Below are 20,254 nucleotides of genomic sequence, written 5' to 3' on the forward strand. Positions count from 1 at the left end.
GTCCGTCTCAGGCAGTGGTGTACTGCCGCTCGCCTCCTGTGGGCGCTGTGTTTGCTCTTGTCCAACTTAAAACCCAATAAATTATTTGCTGCCGCTTGCTGTATTCATATTCTGCAACCACTCTCCACCCCCACCAAAGAACCACTAGTCCACACCCAGCCTCCACCTCTATAGTACACTATAGGAAAGCAGGTAGTACTTAGACATGTAACTTAGATTCTATATTACTTTTCGAAGTTAAATACATGTATTTCTTAATTCTCTTAATAATTACAGTGATTGACGTTTGGAAGTTCTTCGTAACGATCAGTTTTCATCATGTGGATGATAAATGGGACCCATAGGCAATTTCATGGTTAGTCTACTGGCGTTCCGGTGGTGTTATGAACCGAGATGTACTCCTGCATTTTACGAACTCCTCTCACAAATCACTTGACGCTGTTGGGAACTCCAGTGAATGTTACCACTACATATCGCCATAAAACGATACATTCGTATTATCTAAGATATCGTCTGCGTAGGGGAGTAGCGCAAGATTCTTGTTCCAGAACTCCATCCTCTCTGCGTCCTTATCATAGGCAAGTGTGAAGTTGGTCTGCATCAGCAAGTAGCTGCGGTTTGTGTTGTCGTACGGCTCCCACACCACAGGGTCTGCCTCTGGGGTCGGATTACTGAAAACAAAAGACAAAGCTGATGTTGACTCGGTCTAGATCGAAGAGGATATTAAATTTTACAAATTTTAATTCATTTCTTCTGATTCAGTCGTTATCGTAGATAAACAAGACACATAAATGACTCAGGGAAAAATTTAATATCTGAAAAAAATTACTAGTAAAAATTTCATTTCAATTTTATCTGTTGAACTAAATTACTGTTAATTATTTGCGTCTTTTCATCTCTGACGCCTGCTACACTCAGTGTTCTTAGTACTAAGTATTATGTATCATAGCCCCTGTCTGTATACTTCAGGGAATTACTTCTGGGTATCGTAACACAAGTGCCACCAACCTGTACTCTCCTCTAATAAAGATTTTAAATGCACTTGTTTCCAATATACGTTATCTGAGTACTTAATTCCTATCGTTCTTCCTAACATGATAAACGTAACACTCGCATTTTACTTTCAGGCAGTCAAATATTCCAGGTATTATACGTGCACTCACTGAAATATCCCTCAGAAGGTTCGGTGATGACAAGGGAAACTCCCAACGCAGCCCGCTCAGATTTACTGGTAAGAGGGCCCAGTGGATAGCCCTTAAAAAACTGAACAGAGATCAAGCATAAAACCAGGAAGAAGGTGTAATGAACTATGAAAAACTATATAAACCATTGAACGGTCCAAGGATAAGAAGTGCAGCAACATAGAGCAGCCCGGCAGAACGACCGCATCGTGGTAGAATGGTCAAACTTCATTCGTGCCAATATATACATTATGAAAAAATGCAAAATATAAACATTGAACGTTGCATGGATATATATATGTATATATATATATATATATATATATATATATATATATATATATATATATATATATATATTGGCACGAATGAAGTTTGAACACGGCTCGCCCGCTTGACAATATAACACCGTGACCATCGTACCACGATGCGGTCGTTCTTCCGGGCTGCTCTATATTGTTGCACTTCTTATCTTTGCAACGTTCAATGTTTATATTTTGCATTTTTTCATAGTTTATGACACCTTCTTTCTGTTTTTATGCTTGATCTGTGTTCAGATTCTGACGGGATATCCACTGGGCCCTCTTATATATGTATTGAAATTTGTGTCTTTGTCGTGGTGTAACGTCCGCCTGCAACAGTCAGGTGTAAGGAAGCGACTTAAAATGAAAGTTCATTCTGCACAAGCACTCTATTAGCAGCTGAAAGGATGTGGCTTTCGAACAGGAGCCGCAAACATTTGATGACAACGCGACAAGTCAAGCGAATCCTCCGTTGGAAAACACGTCTGGTGTGTCACACACGGCATTAGTGACAGTAGGTATGTCATATATTAGGAGTCCCTTAACGTCGTACCTAATTTGTACCCCAGGTAAGTGAGTGAGGTATGACTCCTTGCCCGATATAGGTGTTTGTATGAAGGTGAATGTAATCACTTCCCAGAAATGATGAAAACATAACAGTTTGTCACATAAGCAACAAATGAATGCAACAGTTTTACAAATCACACAGTTTCTTTATGCTCTATCAGAACATACGCTTTTAACGTTTTGAAGTTGCGTTTGGTTTTGGAAGCTTTGACTGTTGAATTCCTTTGTTGTAACATAGTTCACTCCTGTTTATTTGTTGTTTTCATTTCTGTGAGACGTCTATGTGGTTTCTCGGCTGTTCTCACTATTTATCACGTTTATTTCCGACGGTAACGTATTCTTACCTCATGACTCATATTCTATAACCAGTGTATAGTATGACAACTACCAAGACTACAAAAAGGGAACAAAAATTTCCATGACGGACGGACAGTTCATAATGTTGTGAAAAAATAAAATAAAAGGCGCGAGGGAATTCTGAACACAGCTTGTCCGCTTCACTTAATCACGACTCTGGGCAGTTCATTTCCGCTCAATATTCCTAAATTTCTAAACTTGCACCTTTCACTGTTTCTGTTTTGTATTTTTTCACACTTCAGCACACCTTCTTCCTGTTTTCATGCGTGATCTGTGTTCAGTTTTTGACAGGCTATCTAGAGGCCCATCTTACCACTGAATCGGAGACGGATGTCCTTGTAAGAATATTGCGCAAACGGTTGTCAAATGTATGATATTTTTTGTGCTAAAAATGTCACACGTTTGACAACTGGTTGCGTAGCATTCTCAGTGCCAATTGAAGAGACAGATGTACGTTGGTTTCACAACAGATTATCTCAGAAGTTTGTTGTTGTTGCTGTTGTGGTTGTGGTCTTAAATGCGAAGACTGGTTTGACGCAGTTCTCAACGCTACTGTATCTTGAGCAAGCCTTTTTGTCTCCAGATAACTGCTGAACCAGCTTACTTGCTCTCTTGATATCCCTCTGCAATTCCCTCCCCCCCCCCCCCCCCCATTTCCCTTCAATATTAAACTGAAGATTTCCTGATGTCTCAGAATGAGTCATATTAAACAGTCTCTTCTTTTCGTCAAATTATGCCACACATTATTGCGCCAATTCTATTCAATACCTCCTCATTAGTAGTGAGAACTATCCAGCTAATCTTCAGCATTCTTCTGTAGCATCAAATCATTTCCAAAGCTTCTATTCTCTTTGTGTCTGATCTACTTTTCCTCCATGTTTTACTTCCATACAAGAATACATTCCAAATATCTTCGAAAACTGTACTTTATATCGAGGTTAACAAATTTCTCTTCTTCAGAAACACGTTTCTTGCCATTGCCAATCTACATTTGACATACTCTCTACTTTGATCATTATCAGTTATTTTGCCGCCCAAACAGCAAAAATCATCTCATACTTTCACTGTCCCATTTCCTAGTTTAGTTCCCGCAGCACCGCCTGATTTAATTCAACTACATTCAAATATCGTTGTTTTGCTTTTGTTAATGTTGATCTTATATCTTCCTTCCAAGATACTGTCTATTGCAAGCAACTGCACTTCTAAATCCTTTACTGTTTGACAAAATTACAATGTCACTAGCAAACATCTGAGTTCTTTCTTATTCTACTTGAACTTTAACTCCTCCTTCACATTTTTCTTTTGCTTCCTTTACTGCTTGTTCTATGTACGGTCTGAATAACATTGGGCATAGACTACAGCTCTGTCTCTCTCTTTCAATCACCTCTTCCCTTTCATGCCCTTCGACTCTTATAATTGGCATCTGGTTTCTTTCAGTTGCCGCATTTTATCCCTTCTATCTTCTGAATTTCAAAGAGTGTATTCCATTCAACATTGTCAAAAGTTTTCCATAAAAGCTATGAACACAGTTTTGTCTTCCTTTAACCTTTCTTCTAAGTTAAGTCATAAAGTCTGCACTTCCTCGTATGTTACAGCATTGTCTATTTATCTATTGGAACCTCTGCTGGCAAATGATCTTCCCCGAGGTTGGCTCTGCCAGTCTTTTCCATTCTTCTGTAAATTATTTGTGTTAGTATTTTGCAACCATGAATTATTAAGCTGATATTTCGGTAATATTCACACCCGTCAGCACCTGCCACCTTGCTCACCAGGTGGAATAGTTTTGTCATGGCTGGCTCTCCAAACGATATCAGTTCTGAGCAAATTACGTCTGACCAGGGGTCTTGTTTCAGCTTAGATCTTTTATCTTCTCTGTCATATTATTCTCACAGTATCGTACCTCCCATCTCATATTTCCCATTACCTTCGCATAATATTGCCTTCAAGTTCATTTCGACAAACTGCAGGGACGGATTCCTGAGTTGCAATCAAGGAAAAAAGGTCCTATGACCATATGGCCGGAAGTGCATCGTTGTCGTTGTAGATGACGTTAATGAATGAGTTCGTCTGACTACATGTCATGCGTTCCTTGTAAGTTACATGCTGTGTGATCGACGAAGCGTACCGAAAGCAGCAGTATGGTCCGGTTTTCACGTCGGCAACAAGCCGAGATGGTGTTTTTGTACGGCCAGGCAGATGGAAACGGTCGAGAGGTAGCACCAAAACAAGTACCCTCACAGACACAAACCACACCAAACAACATTTCAAGCCCTTTTTGAGCGTTTGTGTGATCACGGGTCCTTTGCAGACACATGATCCTGCAGGAAGGTGACGGATTTGGAGGACCAGGACATTGAGGCGAGCCCTAGTACAGGCTCCAGACAAGTGGCACGCCAACATGGTGTAAGCCGAAATATGATTATGTGCAGCCGTGTGTACTGCATCCCATGGAGGCCACTTTGAACATCTATTGAGACTGTGTTCCGGGACGATTTTTTGTTGTCACAGGCACACTGTCCATTTCCATGTTAATAGGACATTTTTTCCTCCATTTCCAGTCAAAAATCCTTCGCTGCATTTCATCGGTTTTATCAATGTTCACGCATTACCTTTCCCTGGTACAAGTTCCCATCTTAGCTCTCGATATTCAAATAGCTGTTTCTCTTTCCTCCAAAGGCCTCTTTAATCTTCCCATAGGCAGTATCTGTCTCTTCACTATTTATGCATGCTTCTGTAGCCCCGCGTTGCTCCTCTAGGCACTCCTGCTTAGCCATTTGGCCCTTTCAGTCAATCTCATTTCACACCTGCTTCATTTGCAGTTTTATATTTTCTCCTTTTATCAGTTAAACTCAATATCTCCTGTGATATCCAAGGATTTCTAATGGGCCTTGTCTGTTTATCTACTTGAACCTCTGCTGCCTTTACTATTTCATCTCTTAAAGTTTGTCACATATCTTCTACTGTATACCACTCTCCTGTTTCAGTCAGTCGTTGCCTAATGCTCTCTTTGAAACTCTCAACGATCTCTTCCTCTTATAATTTATCCAGGTCCCATTGTGGCATTTATGCTTCACCTCCTCCTACATTTCATTATCTTTTTACTGCTACATTTTTTTCATTCAGCATAGGAAGATTTACTGTAAGGTAGAAGCGTACACTTCACGTCACGCAACAGATGGTCAAAGAGCTTGAGACCTGTGCTCGAACCTTACAGACAAAAGGGACTCGCCTGGAAGGCTTTGTTCAGAAGGGCATCACTATCAGCATTTTCAATATTAAAATGCACCACCAACTGTTCTTGTGTCGCTACTTACACTCATAGCAGTAACTTTCAAACTTCACGTAAAAAGAAACAGAAATTTAAGTTGATGTTGAGACTTGATAGTCACAGATGCAACTACTGACCCAAGGCAGCGTGCGTCTACTAGTTAAGATAGCTCACCAGGAATCTATGTTCGGTTTCCGGGCAGGCAGCTCGTACTTTAATGTCTCGAATGCTATTTCTAGTAAAAACTAATTGAATCGTTAAAAGCTGCTTCGAAGAACATTTGTGTGATATCGTGTGAACTGTGAGATCGTGTGAAGCATTTTTTGTGACTTTTAGAGTGTTCTACAAACAAAACGTATCCAAAAACAAGTATTGACAGCAGAATGGCTCTCAGAAATTTTTTCTTTGTTTCATTGTCATACAAATAGAAATAAAAATCAAGAGGCCTCCTAAATTCCGTAATTTTTAATTATTTAGTGACACTGAATTCTTTCCGATTTGCCAGTTTGTAATGCACTGTTTCCTGCATTCACACTGAAGCGTGCGGCCTGCGGAGAAGGAACTGATTGGGATGACGTCTACAAGACAAGATGTAAGCGAGTTGCATTCAGGTGTGCTACGGAAAATGAGCGCTGGTATTACTTGCTGAAATTCATCTTGTTAGATACTGGCACATCTTTTGGGCGGGAAGTGTTATAATCAGGAACCCAGAATGAAGCATGTGAGGGTTAAAATTTGAGTTTGCCGTGTGACTGCTAAAATTACGAAAGTTGGAGGGGTTAATTAATCCACTTAGCATTTTTCCTATTATCACCAGGAACGTTACACCATCTTCTTAATTTCCTACATTTTTGCAAAATTTTCAGTTTTATTCTACAATTAATAATTAATAAACTGTGATCAGAGTCCACATCTGCGCCTGGAAATGTCTTTTGGTACCGAAATCTCTTTCTTGTTAATATATAATCATTATGAAACCGTCCAATGTCTGCACGTCTCTTCAACGTATACAATCTACCTTACGATTCTTATACCGGTAGTCAAGAGGTAGCGTCTTCCATTTGTAATCAAAACGTTCTCGGCCCCGGGTTCGAACCGCGCCACTACTTAAATTTTGAATAAAAATTATTGATAATGGCTGCCAAAGACTACCGGTGTAAGAAGTCACCCTTATTCTGCCAACGGCCTTGTCGAAGAGGGCGAAGGAGCGGACATTGTATCAGGACACTCTCTTGCACTTGGGGTTGGGAAATTGCCTCTAAAAAGTGGAAGAATCAGCAAAGATCAACGGCATGAGGATGCAGAAGGCAATGGAAACCACTGCATCAAAGATACCTAACGTGTATCCACAAGATATGTGCCCTGTAATTGAAAAAGTATCATGATGATTTTCCATTGGAAAAAGAGTCCGGACTAGCCCCCTATTCGGATGTCCGAGGGGAGGTGCCGAGGAGGAGGTGACCATGAGAAACAGAATGAATAATCTACGAAAGGATAACATTCTACTAGTCGGCATGTGGCATTTCAGAAGTTTGAACGTGGTAGGCTAGCTAGAAGTTCATAAAAGGGAAATGCTAAGGCTCTGTCTAGATATAGTGAGGGTCAGTGAAGTGAAACGGAAAGAAAACAAGGATTTCTGATCAGACGAGTATAGGGTAATATCAACAGCAGCAGAAAATGTTATAACGGGAGCAGGATTCGTTACGAATAGGAAAGTATGACAGAGAGTGAGTTCCCGTGAACAGTTCAGTGATACGATTGTTCTCATCAGAATCGACCGCAAACCAACGCCCACAACAGTAGTTCAGGTATACATGCCGATGTCGCAGGCACAATATGAAGAGGTAGAGAAAGTATATGAGGATATTGAACGGACAATTCAGTACATAAAGAGAGAGAGGAAAATCTAATTGTCATTGGGGATTGGAAAGCAGTTGTAGAGAAAGGTGTAGAAGAAAGGATTACGGGAGAATATGGGTTTGGTAATAGGAATAAGAGAGGAGAAAGACTAATTTCAGATGTTAATAGCGAATCCTCTGTGCTAGAATCACAAGAGGAGGAGATACACTTGGAAAAGGCCGGGGGATACAGGAGGATGTCAGTCAGATTACGCCGGCCTCAAGCAGATATTCCGAAGTCAGATATTGGATTGCAAGGTGAGCCCAGGAGCATATATGGACTCAAAAATGGTTCAAATGGCTCTGAGCACTATGGGACTTAACTTCTAAGGTCATCAGTCCCCTAGAACTTAAAACTACTTAAACCTAACTAACATAAGGACATCACACCCATCCATGCCCGAGGCAGGATTCGAACCTGCGACCGCAGCGGTGATGTTGAAATGAGGCTGAAGTTTAGTCAGGAGGAATCAGTGCGCAAAGAAGTGGGGTACGAAAGAACTAAGGATTGATGAGATACCTTTGAAGTTCCCTGAGGCTATACATACCGCGATAATGAGTACATAAGTAGGCAGTTCAGTTGAAGAGGAATAGGTATCTCTAAAAAGGGCCACTTCAGATGTTGCAGAGAAAAGCGTGGGTACAAGGAAAGAAATTGAGAAGAAACCACGGGTAACAGAGGAAATACTTCAGTTGTCAACGAAAGAAGGAAGTAAAAAAATGTTCAGGGAAATTCAGCAAAACAGAAATACAAGTCACTTAGGAATGAAATAAAAAGGAAGTATAGGGAAGCTAAGGTGAAATGGGTATATGAAAAACCGTGAAGAAATCGAAAAAGGAATGATTGTCGGTGGGATTGACTCAGCACTTAGAAAAGTCAAAACAACCATCGGCGAAATTAAAAGCAAGGACGGTAACATTAATAGGGCAAAAGGAATTCCACTGTTAAATGCAGAGGAGAAAGAGGATAGGTGGAAAGAGTACATTGAGGGTCTCTATGAGGGGGAGGGCTTATCTGATGACGTTATAGAAGAAGAAACAGGAGTCGATAGGGGTGAAATAGTGGATCTAGTGTTAATTCAGAATTTAGAAGAGTTTTGGAGGACTTAAAATCAAATGAGGCACAAGAGACTGATAATATTCCATCTGAATTTCTAAAATCACTGGGCAAAGGGGCAACGAAATGACTGTTCACATTGTTGTGTAGAATGTATGAGACTGGCAATATACCATCAGACTTTTGGGAAAACATCATCTTCACAATTCTCAAGACTGTAAGAACTGATAAGTGCGAGAATTATCGCACAATTGGACTAACAGCTCATGCATCCAAGTTTCTGACAATAACAATGCACAGAAGAATGGAACACAAGATTGAGGATCTGTTAGCTTAAGGAAAGATAAAGGCACAAGAGGTTCAGTTCTGAAATTGTGGTTGATAATAAAACCAAGGCTGAAGAAAAATCAAGGCACGTTCATAAGATTTGTCGATTTGGAAAAAGTGTTCGACAGTGCAAAGTGGTGCAGTATGTTCGAAGTTCTGAAAAGAATGTGGGTAAGCTGTAGGGGAAGACTGGTAATATACAATATGTACAAGAACCAAGAAAGAACAGTGAGAGAGGAAGACGGTGAACGAAGTGCACAGATTAAGAAGCGTGTAAGACAGGGATGAAGTCTTATGCTTTTGCTATTCAATCTGTACGTCGACGAAGCAATGACGGAAATAAAAGAAAGACTGAAAAGTGGGATTAATCCAAGGCGAAAGAATATCAATGAGAAGATTCGCTGATATTGCTATCCTGAGTGAAAGTGAACAAGAAGTAAGCGATCTGTTGAATGGAAAGAGTAGTCTATTGAGTACAGAATATGGACTGAGAGTACATCGAAGAAAGAAGAAAGTAATGGAAAGTAGCACAGATGGCAACAGCGAGAAACTTAACATCAATATTAGTGATCAAGGAGTAGATTAAGCTAATGAATTCTGCTGCTTATGCCTACGGCCGACGGAGCACGGAGAACACAAACAGCAGAGTAGCCTTGGTTAGAAGGGCATTCCTGGCCAAGAGAAGTCTAGTAGTGTCAAACATCTGTCTTAATTTGAGGAACAAATTTCTGCGAATGTACGTTTGTAGCACAGCATTGTATGGCAGGGAGATATGGACTGTGGGACAACTGGAAAGGAAGAGAACAGAAGCATTTGAGATGTGGTACTATAGACGAATTTTGGAAATTAGGTTGATTGATAAGATAAAAAGTGATGAGTTTCTCCGCAGAATCGGCGAAGAAAGGAATATGTGGGAAACACTGACAAGATGAAGCGACTGGACGATAGGACATCTCCTAAGACATCGGGCAATAACTTACGTGGTACTAGAGGGAGCAGCAGACGACAAAAACTGCAGAGGAAGACAAAGGTGGAATGTATCCAGTAAATAATTGAGGATATGGTTTGTAGGTGCTACTCTGAGATGAAAAGGTTGATACAGGAGAGGATAATAATGTCTTTTAACTCACTTACAGTCGTTCAATCTCCTCGTCATTTTCGGAGCTGTTGAGATATATAATTGTAGTAGTTTGTTGGGTGATGGTTTTTTGTCTACAGAGTGAATTACCTAAAACTTGAATATTGCGGAAATGGAAAGTGCTATTGATGTGCAGTTTCACAAAAAGGATTGGTAGTCAGTGACTCGTATTGGTAGCCAATAAACAGATTGTCATAATACTTAGCCGGCCGGGGTGGCCGAGCGGTTCTAGGCGCTACAGTCTGGAACCGCGCGACCACTACGTTCGCAGGTTCGAATCCTGCCTCGGGCATGGATGTGTGTGATGTCCTTAGGTTAGTTAGGTTTAAGTAGTTCTACGTTCTAGGGGACTGATGACCTCTTAAGTCCCATAGTGCTCAGAGCCATTTGAACCATTTTGTAATAATACTTAGAAAGTGTTTTTTTTAACGGAACAGTGGCTATTGACAGTAGCAGACTAAAACTAGACTAAATTAGAATGTTACTGTCGTTCGTTGCAGAATTCTAGTGAGAATCTTTTACGAGATATCTTATTTTGAAAAATTTCCGCACCGACCTCATTTGTGCATTTTAACTTGCTTCGTTGCTAGGTACGATGTTACGTTTACTTACAGTGTGCTTGTGTGTCCCTTGAGTGCATTGCGACTTGCTAGTCAGCTAGTGTGTGAGAGTCCAAGGAGTAGCTCTTGAGAGGACGATGGAATTTACCAGTGCAGAAAACGCATGGTCATAGTGTGTGGAGAGTGTTAGAAAAACGAAGTTCGTTCTTGTACGTTATATGCAGCAAGATATCCCAATAGACGTCAATCATCTCGGCAGTTATTTATCAACCCCTTCAACCTGCTTCGTGGAGATGGAAGTCCTAGACAACGTAACAGAAGGAAACGATTGACGACAGAATAGGGTGAAATTATTCTTCTTGCTACAGTTGCAGTTAGTTCCCGCGGAATATCGTGAGGATGTGGTATGAGTCAGGCAAGTGAACTACGAATTCTCCTTCGACACGGGTTGCACCCCATTCACATCAGAGGACCAGTTCAAATGGCTCTGAGCACTATGGGACTTAACATCTGAGGTCATCAGTCCCCTAGAACTTAGAACTACTTAAACTTAGCTAACCTAAGGACAACACACACATCCATGCCCGAGACAGGATTCGAAACTACGACCGTAGCAGTCGCGCGGTTCCAGACTGAAGCACCTAGAACCGCTCGGTCACTGCGGCCGGCAGAGGACCAGTACCTTGGCCAGCCCGTTCCCTGGATTTGACGTCTGTAGACTTTTTTCTGTGGGGAAAGCTGAAAGCCACCGTCTACAAGGACATACTAAATACACCCGATGGTATGAATCTACGTATACTTAGACATATCCGTTGAAATGCTAACACGTGTGCAGCTGTCGTTTGATACGTCTTGTAAGCTGTCTCGTTACCAGTCAGAATCCACACAACTGGTGTATGCTTTTGTGTTGTTCTTTAGTGTGTATAGTGTGTACCACCACAGTTAGAGAGCAAGTGCCGGTGTTGGAACAGTGCTGGTGTTGGAACCTTTCAAAATACACTATCGTGCAAACAACTCACACTATAATCATGAAACAAACAGCACTGACATTCTAATTTACTCTACTTCTAGTTTGTTAACGTCAACAGGCATTGTCCCATTAAAAAGTGTATGTTTGTACTAAAATACATTTTCTAAGTATTATTACAATCTGTTGATTGGCTGACAGTACGAGCCCCCGACTCGTGAGTGCCGCGGTGACATCCAAAGATGACCAGTTATGAAACGAAATAGCGTCGCAGACCATCACTCCTGGTTGTCACGCCGTATGGCGGGCGACAGTCAGTTTACTACCCCGCCACTCTCCACCGCGTCTGAAGACACGTCTTCGGGATGTAATCTCATTGATTGAAGTAGAATTGTCTGCAGTGATGAGTCCCGCTTCGAACTGAGCCCAGATGACCAGAAGAGACGTGTCTAGAGACACGAGTCTCTCCCCAGTTAAGAACATTTGGGGCATTAATGGCACGACGTTAAAACCAACCCGTGTTTTTGACGACCTAACGCGCCAATTGGATAGGATTTAGCACAGTAGCTCTCAGGAGAGCATCCAAAAAATCTACCAATCAATGCGAAGCCAAATAACTGCTTGCATAAGGGCCAGAGGCGGACCAACATGTTTCTGACTTGCTCAATTTGTGAAATCATCCTGTATTTGTGCATTAGGGTAATTCCTTCGCGCGGCGACGGTTTTTTTTTACAGTGAAATCGTTGGTGTTTTCTGCTAACACAAACAAACGATGACTCGTTTAGCACAACAGAATGTTCAATTTTCTGAGACAAAATGGTTTATTTATTGGATATTTGTATTGTATTTGCGCACTCCAAAATGCATACTAAAGCAAGTAAATGTTCAACATACCCATACTTAGCGAAGTTGGTCCAGTATCGCAAAATATTCCTGCGCACTCTCTCTTCCTCTGAGTCGGGATCGAAGTTGTACACAGTGTCCTTTCTGAGGAAGAGGAAGGGCTGCTCACCAGAATGTTTTACACCTGGAATAATATGACAATGGATAATAATAGAATCATAATTCTTGTCGCCATGATTGAGATTCATTTCAGGTATGACAAAAATACTCAAAAGGTCTTAAACAAAAATTTACTACCACACGCACAAACTTTTTGCAAACTTAATCGCTGGATAAACTTATTGTTACAGTACCGAACTGAACACAATGTGAACAAGCGCAAACAGAAAAAACTTCTCTACTTGTAATGATTTACACTAATTTCACATTTCTTAGTTATTGGATAACTTACTTCTTTCTGCATGATATTAGAGATTACTATTTACATGAATAATATACAAAAATAGAAAACCTAGTTGCTTTGGTTTTTAGTTTTTGTTTGGTACTTTCTGTCAAACCTTATCGTATTTTCCTTTTAGCGTTGTCCGCTAAGGGGGAAGAAACGACTGATTGTTATATATTGCAAGAGAACCTTTTACTGTCTCAGCACATCCTGCACACATCAAGAACGATCCATTAAAATTATCACTTCCTGTTGGATAAACAATTTCCAGGGGGCTTAACGCCAATATCGATTGTTACAAAACTCGAAATGCGAGCCCTCGAAATAACTGTCACATGCGATAGGAATCCCTACCAGTACAAGAAACGCGATACATAGCTATGGCACGGTAAAAATCTTGCCCATGAAATCAGTATTAATATAACTTTACTTACACAACTGAATTTGTGGTACAAACAATTACTAAGGGATTTTTCTTCAGGATGTGAAATAATTCCTCTAGTGTATCATCAAGCCAGTTTATTATCCAATCGTAGAATACTTACTGTTCGGCTGTACTGAAAAATACAAAATTATTGTTCTATAGTTTCTTCACACAAGTTTCCTGACGCGCCCGTTTTACAAATACTTTGTGATGCAGTGAAGGATTTATATATTAATTAACTAAGGGTAGTACATTTTTAATTATTATCTCGTGATATTCTTATCACGATTCAGTCTGTGCTGCCAGGTTTACCTGAGCCACAAAATAACTGGTTCGAGAACTTCTGTAGACAAATCGGTCGACAATTACTCGTCTGGAGAACACAATGTCATTTGTTTACGTATTCTACAGAAATCACATATCAAACAAAAGATTTATCACAAGCAGCACGTCAAATGCAAGAACAGTACAGATGATTAAGCTTTCATACTATTATATTTACATCAATGTCTGGCAGAATGAACTGCTTTGTAAAGCTACAACGATTCCCAACGGAGAATACCTGGCAAGGTTTCGAATCTGAAAGGCAATGAATGCTTTGCTCAAGTTGTACTTGTTTCGTTTCGATACAAAGCTACCGTTCATTGACATTAAATGCTGGAGAAACATGGGAAGATTTGATGCTGAGTGTGACGTGCAATAGAACACTGTGCTTTTTGCGTGGTGCAAACACTGAAATGTTAAAGTATGAAACCATACAGTGGGGAAGTAATGATGTAAGTTCGGCTTCAATAGTTTCTCTAAAGTGATGATCGGCACCAGTAGCACCCACAATTCCACCTACTCGCATCGCAACTGATATACAGAGTGTAACGAAACAATACCGACAAATCCCGACGGACGCTGGATGTCTTGAGTAACAAATTAAGGATGGGAACATATGTCCACAAAAGTCATCCAATGAGCTAAAAAGCGTCGACGATGCAAAAGCTTGCAGCTAGACCACCTATTCAGCAGGAAACATCACCTGGCGGAATACAAACGACATTTCGAACACTGTCCGATTCTTAGTGTGAAGTTCCATCGGCTGTCCGTCAGCATACGAGCTCACGTTTGCTACAGAAGGGGTGGCTAGCAGCAGCCATTGACCGCAGGCAGTATAATCTCAATTACAGCCACAGGAATTTGGCATTACGCACATTTTCTGCAAAGCAGTGCTTTTAATCAAAACGAATCAGCCTGTACTGTAAACGGATTAACGTTGCTCTTGGAATAGTGGTCAAATCTTGCACTAAAAGATGAGGAGTTACATACCGGTAGTCCATGGCAACAATGATCACAGTGACATCATGACATTTCGTGGCCCAACACCCAGGTTTCGATGTGGTCGCTTTTCCTCCCCGTTTGTGTCACAAGATGCACACAACGTTAGATTTGTCCCGCCGAAAAATGAAACCAGAGTACTAAAGTCTTCCTATGTGCCATTATTCTGTTCTTTTACGCTTCTCGTAAGTTTAAGCTTATATATATGTTTGTATGTATGTAACGCCTACGTTATGTACTTTTCGGGAACGTGAAATATAGAAAGTATTGTAGATATCTGAAATCGACTGCCTCAATTCACTAGCGTGGTTAAGTGGAGCAGAAGCAAAAAGTATTTACATTTGTTAGGAATTAGCATTATGAGTGTAGACTAGTAGCAGCTGCTGATGCAAAACCAAACTGACTGTATTGGAGCTTATTAAAACAAAGCAGCAGGCATCATAGATTGTATCAGCTGGTGTCATTTAGTAGAAAAGGGTACAGTAAAAAAGAATAACTGGAATCGAGATTTAGGGCTGAAAACATACATAATTTATCTTACATGATAAATTATGCACAAAAACATAAAATAAAACTGTGAATGAAAGTCAAAAAGACGTAAACTGAAGTTTTTGGCAAAAAAAAGACCCAATTGCTGTGAAGGAAGACTATAAAAACGATCAGTTCTAAAAAGAAAAAAATACCTGGCTACAAGTGGGGAATACAAAGAAATCAGCATTTACTCCAAAAATCGATGTAAAGCAACCAAACATTGGACATTGGACTTCTCGGAGGAGACGATAGACTCTAGGGCACATTGCTGTGTATCTAAATCTGGTGTATTGGACATTGTGTATCCAGCAACAGAAAAGCTGTATGCATAGTTTAAAACCAACAGGCTAAATACATGGCCACACTGTAAAAATGGGTCCCTCGTTATTGCAATTATCTTATAAAATGTTATGTACAAAAAACAGTGTCATTAGGGTTTTCTGCAGAATTCTTGGGGGGTGGGGGGGGGATATTCGGAACTGTGACCATAATTTTTTTTTCGCAAAAAGCCAAATATCTTTTTTACAAGATCAAAATTTCGCATAGTAATATTGTTTTCTAGAAATGCCGCAGAACTATTCCAATTTTGTACAGAGAACTCTAGAATTAAAACATACATATCAAGAAATCTGCAAAAACTATGTATTTCTCGAAAGTCAGATGCCAGCATCACCGGATTCACAATATTCTGCAATAGCGCCCGATGCAGACATCAGCCCACATAGTTTTGACGCACGGTTATACCATAATCGAAGCTGCTCCGTTGCTGATTGGTCCGCTATCTAAAAATGCTCAGGAAGCTCTGAATAAGGATAACCGGCGTTACAGAGATTTTAGACGCAAATATTCCCGTGAAAAAACGATACAGGTCTTATTCCATCGGCTTCTGACATCTGCGGGCCCAGTCATCTCGAGAGTTCAGAAAATGACAATTGAAAAAGATAAGATTAGATGCTATCTGAGGTAAAGGATCAGCTTTTTGAACCGTTTTCCAGTGAACAACCGACAGCGACACTTCTGAATGCAATATCGACACAAGCGACGTATGAGACTATGATTTCGATTGAAAAATGTAAAATATCAAATTAAACACTTCAGTAAGGTAATTTTAACTTCTAATTCGTTATCAACGACCTGACGTCAGCAGCTCGTGGTCTTGTGGTTAACGTTGCTGCCTTTTGACCTCGAGGCACCGGTTTCATTTCCCGTCGAGGGCGAGGATTTTCTCCTTTCGAGACAAGATGTGTGTGTTGTCCTCATCATATCGACAAGCACGTCGCCCAAGTGGCGTCAACTAAAAAGACTTGCGCCCGCGACCGAATTCCCCAGCAATCTCACAATTTCTTACACGCGAATTTTTGCGCGAATCATGGAGCAGCGGAGGCAGTACCGGTGTAATCGCTTGTCATTGTTTTAAACGAAAAGTTAAACATACAACCTTCTGACACCTGGGCGTCTTGGACGGGAATGAGTACATCATTGTCTGCACCAGAGCAGTTAAGAGGGTGGGGGAAAATCCTTTGTCTGTTGGCGCTCGGTCCAGGAAGGAGGGAGAGTCGCAGAGTCGCAGAAAATTCTTTGTCTGTGGAGAACTATCCCCGGTAGGGGGGGGGGGGGAGGGAAGGGGACCGGCAGATCTTACGTGGGAGGTGGCAATGCAGTACTCCTCCGCTGGTGGAAAAACAAGTCCTTTGTTGGCGGGCTTAGCACCATAGCCTCTCTATTGCTTTGTATTTCATGACTGTTAAGCTCACCTGACAAAAAAGTAAGCATTACAAGCATCATCTAATACCGGGTAATTGCTCCCTTGAACTTGACAATCGCCTGGATTCGGTTAGGAACTGAGTCCAGAAGACTGTATAGGTACGTTCAGTTCAGGTCAAGCCACAAGCTGAGGATTTCATTAAGCAGTTCTCCCAGATTGGGGGGATTATGATGATGATGATGATGATGATGATGGCGGCGTTTGACCCTCTGTTCAGAAATGTCCCACGGACAGATCAGGTGATTTTGCAGACCATTCGATATGTAATAGGGTGAGGGAGTGTTCAGAAAACTGGTTACATTCTCTTCCAGCCCTATGAACGTCGTTGTGTCGTCTTGAAAACAAGGGTATCAATGGCCTCTTGTGAGATTACATGCAGTTCCCATCCCAATGTTCTATCACTAAAATTTTACTAACAGCTTGGGATGGACCTTCATTCACTGCCTACAGCATTCCTATCGGGTTTTGAAGCGATTTTGATTCACAGGCCGCGAATCGCGTCTCCAGTCCCTCTCAGTCAGGATTTTTACACTCTCACAATTCTGATGTCGTGTTTCGTGGCCACGTGAGCTAAACCACTGTTTGTGGATATGCTGGACAGTCCGCCGCATAACTCAAGAAAATCCAGCAACCTCACACCCCATATGGCCACGGGCGCAACCAAACACAGTTGCCCCTTTTGTCACTCTGTCACGTCTTTAATTTGTCCATATTTACGTACATAGTTCACTTGAAACATAAATCTTCATTGATCCATTATTGACCGTGGGACAACGGCTAGCATGTACTTCAGCTCTTGGTGGCCCGGCGACACGGAGTCTGTGTCGCCTGGCCACCAAGAGCTGTTGCATAACGATTTGATTCACGGATACAGTTATATGGCTCCTTCCGTGTATATCGATTTTAAGACTATGACGTGTGGGACCTGAAGATGGCATCAATGTAATGCCGAAACTGGTAGCACATAGAAGTTCATAAAATAAATTTCTACAATACATACGGCTGTTGGTAAATTATTGCATCATGGAACATAAATGTCCCACTGATCGCTACTGCCCTGTGCTCACGTAGAGACAGTGCATACGCGGTTGAGCATGTGACGCGAAAGCTGCGCCACCTGTAAAGGCGCAACGATTCATCTCCGCGTGGCACTGGGGTGACTAATTTTTTGTGTGGTGCTCTTATTTATTCGCATACTGACAATCATGCTGGTTCCCTTTATTCCGTTGTGTGGTTCATTTGTACGTTGGTATGACTGCTATATGGACAAAACGTATGAAAAACACCAACACGTGGTCTTAAGTTTAAACCGTCAGAAGTTAGAAAAAGGTAACACGATTTTCTAAATATATATTAGAATACTGAGTTTTGTATTCATCAAATTGTTTGCGCATCGTTCTCAGTACTTACCCCATTGAGTGACGTTTACATTCCTTCCACGGTAATCAAACTCATAGTAGAAGACGGGCAGCTCTGTCATTTCCGTCACTCGCCTCACGAGCGCATCAGTCGGCTCCAAAAAACGCAAATCGTTGCTGAACTGTTGCAGTGAAACAAAAAAAATAGTAATAAAACTCTCATTTGGCGTACACTGTAGGAAGTAAAAATGAGCTGTTATCTTCAGGAACCGTTAGTTCAACACTAATGATCAAGGCTCTCATAAGTCATACGTAAAGCCACATCACAACTGGTAACTTTACCTTGGAATTCTTCCATTTGGTCCGTGCTAGCATAGAAAAACAATAATACGAGAATTGTGAATCCGTCTTGATGCCAAACACTTTTTGTTATTTATTCCCCAAACTAGTTTCAGCGACAAATATCGCCATCATCAGTGGGTTCTTTAAATCTAAAACATGCAGAAAATAGCAAGGTTAATAAAAAACTTAACACATTATTACATATGCACTGTTTGTGTCTTAACTATTGTTTTTTGTGGATATTTTATTACTACTTTATTTACTGCACAATACAATATGGTTTTAAGAATTGTTGTCGCTGTTTGCGGCATATTTTCAGTACTTTTTCTGTTGCTGTTTTTCTCGACATACCTCACGTCATCTGCAACTGTGTGAGCGGCTGTTGGTAAACAAATACTAAAATGTGAACTTACGTACGTCAGCCTTATACAGTTGGGATTGCGGTGGTGTTGTGGATCCAGTTTTGGTGTGTTCTAGTAGTAAGAAAGTATCTTCAGAAAACAATATTTAAAAACAAACAGTGCAAATTTAATAATATGTTACAGTGTTTTATTAACTATGCTATTTTCTGCATGTTTTAGATTTAAAGAACGCACCGATGAAGGTGATATTTGTCGCTGGAACTAGTTTGGGGAGTAAATAAGTGAACAAGTAACAAAAAGTGTTTTGCATCAAGGCGGATTCAGAGTTTCCATGTTGTTGTACATCACAACTATGTTACCTACTCTGCTGTTCTTATTTTGTATCACAATGTCGTCGAAATTTTCGAGCTGAAGAAACTTAGGCAATTCTAGAAGTACATTAGGAAAATACTAGGGAGCGGTCTATGTTTTGGTAACAACGTATAACAAAATATTTTAAAACGAACACTCAGCTCGGTCACAACTGAAAAGCTAACAGATTTGACATGAAGTGTTAATTACCATCAGTTGTGTACGACACGTGAAAGAGCATTAAAGTTCAGTAGATCATTATCTGTTATTTCGAGTAATTTTATACTATCAAACATATGTTTTTCATGATTCGTCTGACAATTCCCACTTGCTAGTCATCAGTCATATTCTACCCTCGCTCTTTTTCGTGTCATATTTGTGATATGCACTTATTCGTATGCAGTTGAATGTATGAGATGTAGTGCACTCGTTCGTGTTTGTTATGTGCACCCTTTTTTTCATATTTGTTTTCGATATCTAAAAAACTTGATTGTCTGGTGTCCTTTTCCTTATTTTCTGATGAGGAAAAATAGGACATTTTGAACAATGAACCAATGGGCTCCCTTCTTACGGGCTGAAATTAAATTTCATGAAGATGGAAGGTCAACTCGTCCCATAATGAACAGTATCAATGCCCAGGCATCTTACAATTGCAAAGAGAATCATAAGTATCTCCATAGCTTGTACACTTTCCATCAGTCCTACACTGTAAAAATATGCCACAAAATAACCAACTGTAGATAAAAAATAAGGATTACAAATGAATCTTGCTTGACATTGCTTGAAATTGCGAAATATCACACAAACCATCCAGTACACAAATTCACAAATGCCATCAAAGATAATGTAACACACCACAAAAAAGTGAATACTGAGAATATATCGAAAACC

At 40.6% G+C, this 20,254-nt stretch overlaps 1 protein-coding gene across 1 annotated transcript in view; it reads right to left on the bottom strand.

The window, feature by feature from the left end:
• Positions 1–311: 311 nt before the first annotated feature.
• LOC126474579 (cholinesterase-like) overlaps positions 312–20,254 on the bottom strand; it is a 98,378-nt gene continuing 78,435 nt past the window's right edge. The window contains exons 8-10 of the mRNA XM_050102054.1: positions 18,361–18,490; positions 12,517–12,649; positions 312–671 (exon numbers count right to left, since the gene is read on the bottom strand). Of these exons, the coding sequence (XP_049958011.1) occupies positions 467–671; positions 12,517–12,649; positions 18,361–18,490 (468 nt within the window). The 3' untranslated portion in view covers positions 312–466. The remainder of the gene's footprint in view (positions 672–12,516; positions 12,650–18,360; positions 18,491–20,254) is intronic.

This window comes from Schistocerca serialis, chromosome 4 (genome assembly GCF_023864345.2).
Source record: "Schistocerca serialis cubense isolate TAMUIC-IGC-003099 chromosome 4, iqSchSeri2.2, whole genome shotgun sequence".
Lineage (NCBI taxonomy): Eukaryota > Metazoa > Arthropoda > Insecta > Orthoptera > Acrididae > Schistocerca > Schistocerca serialis.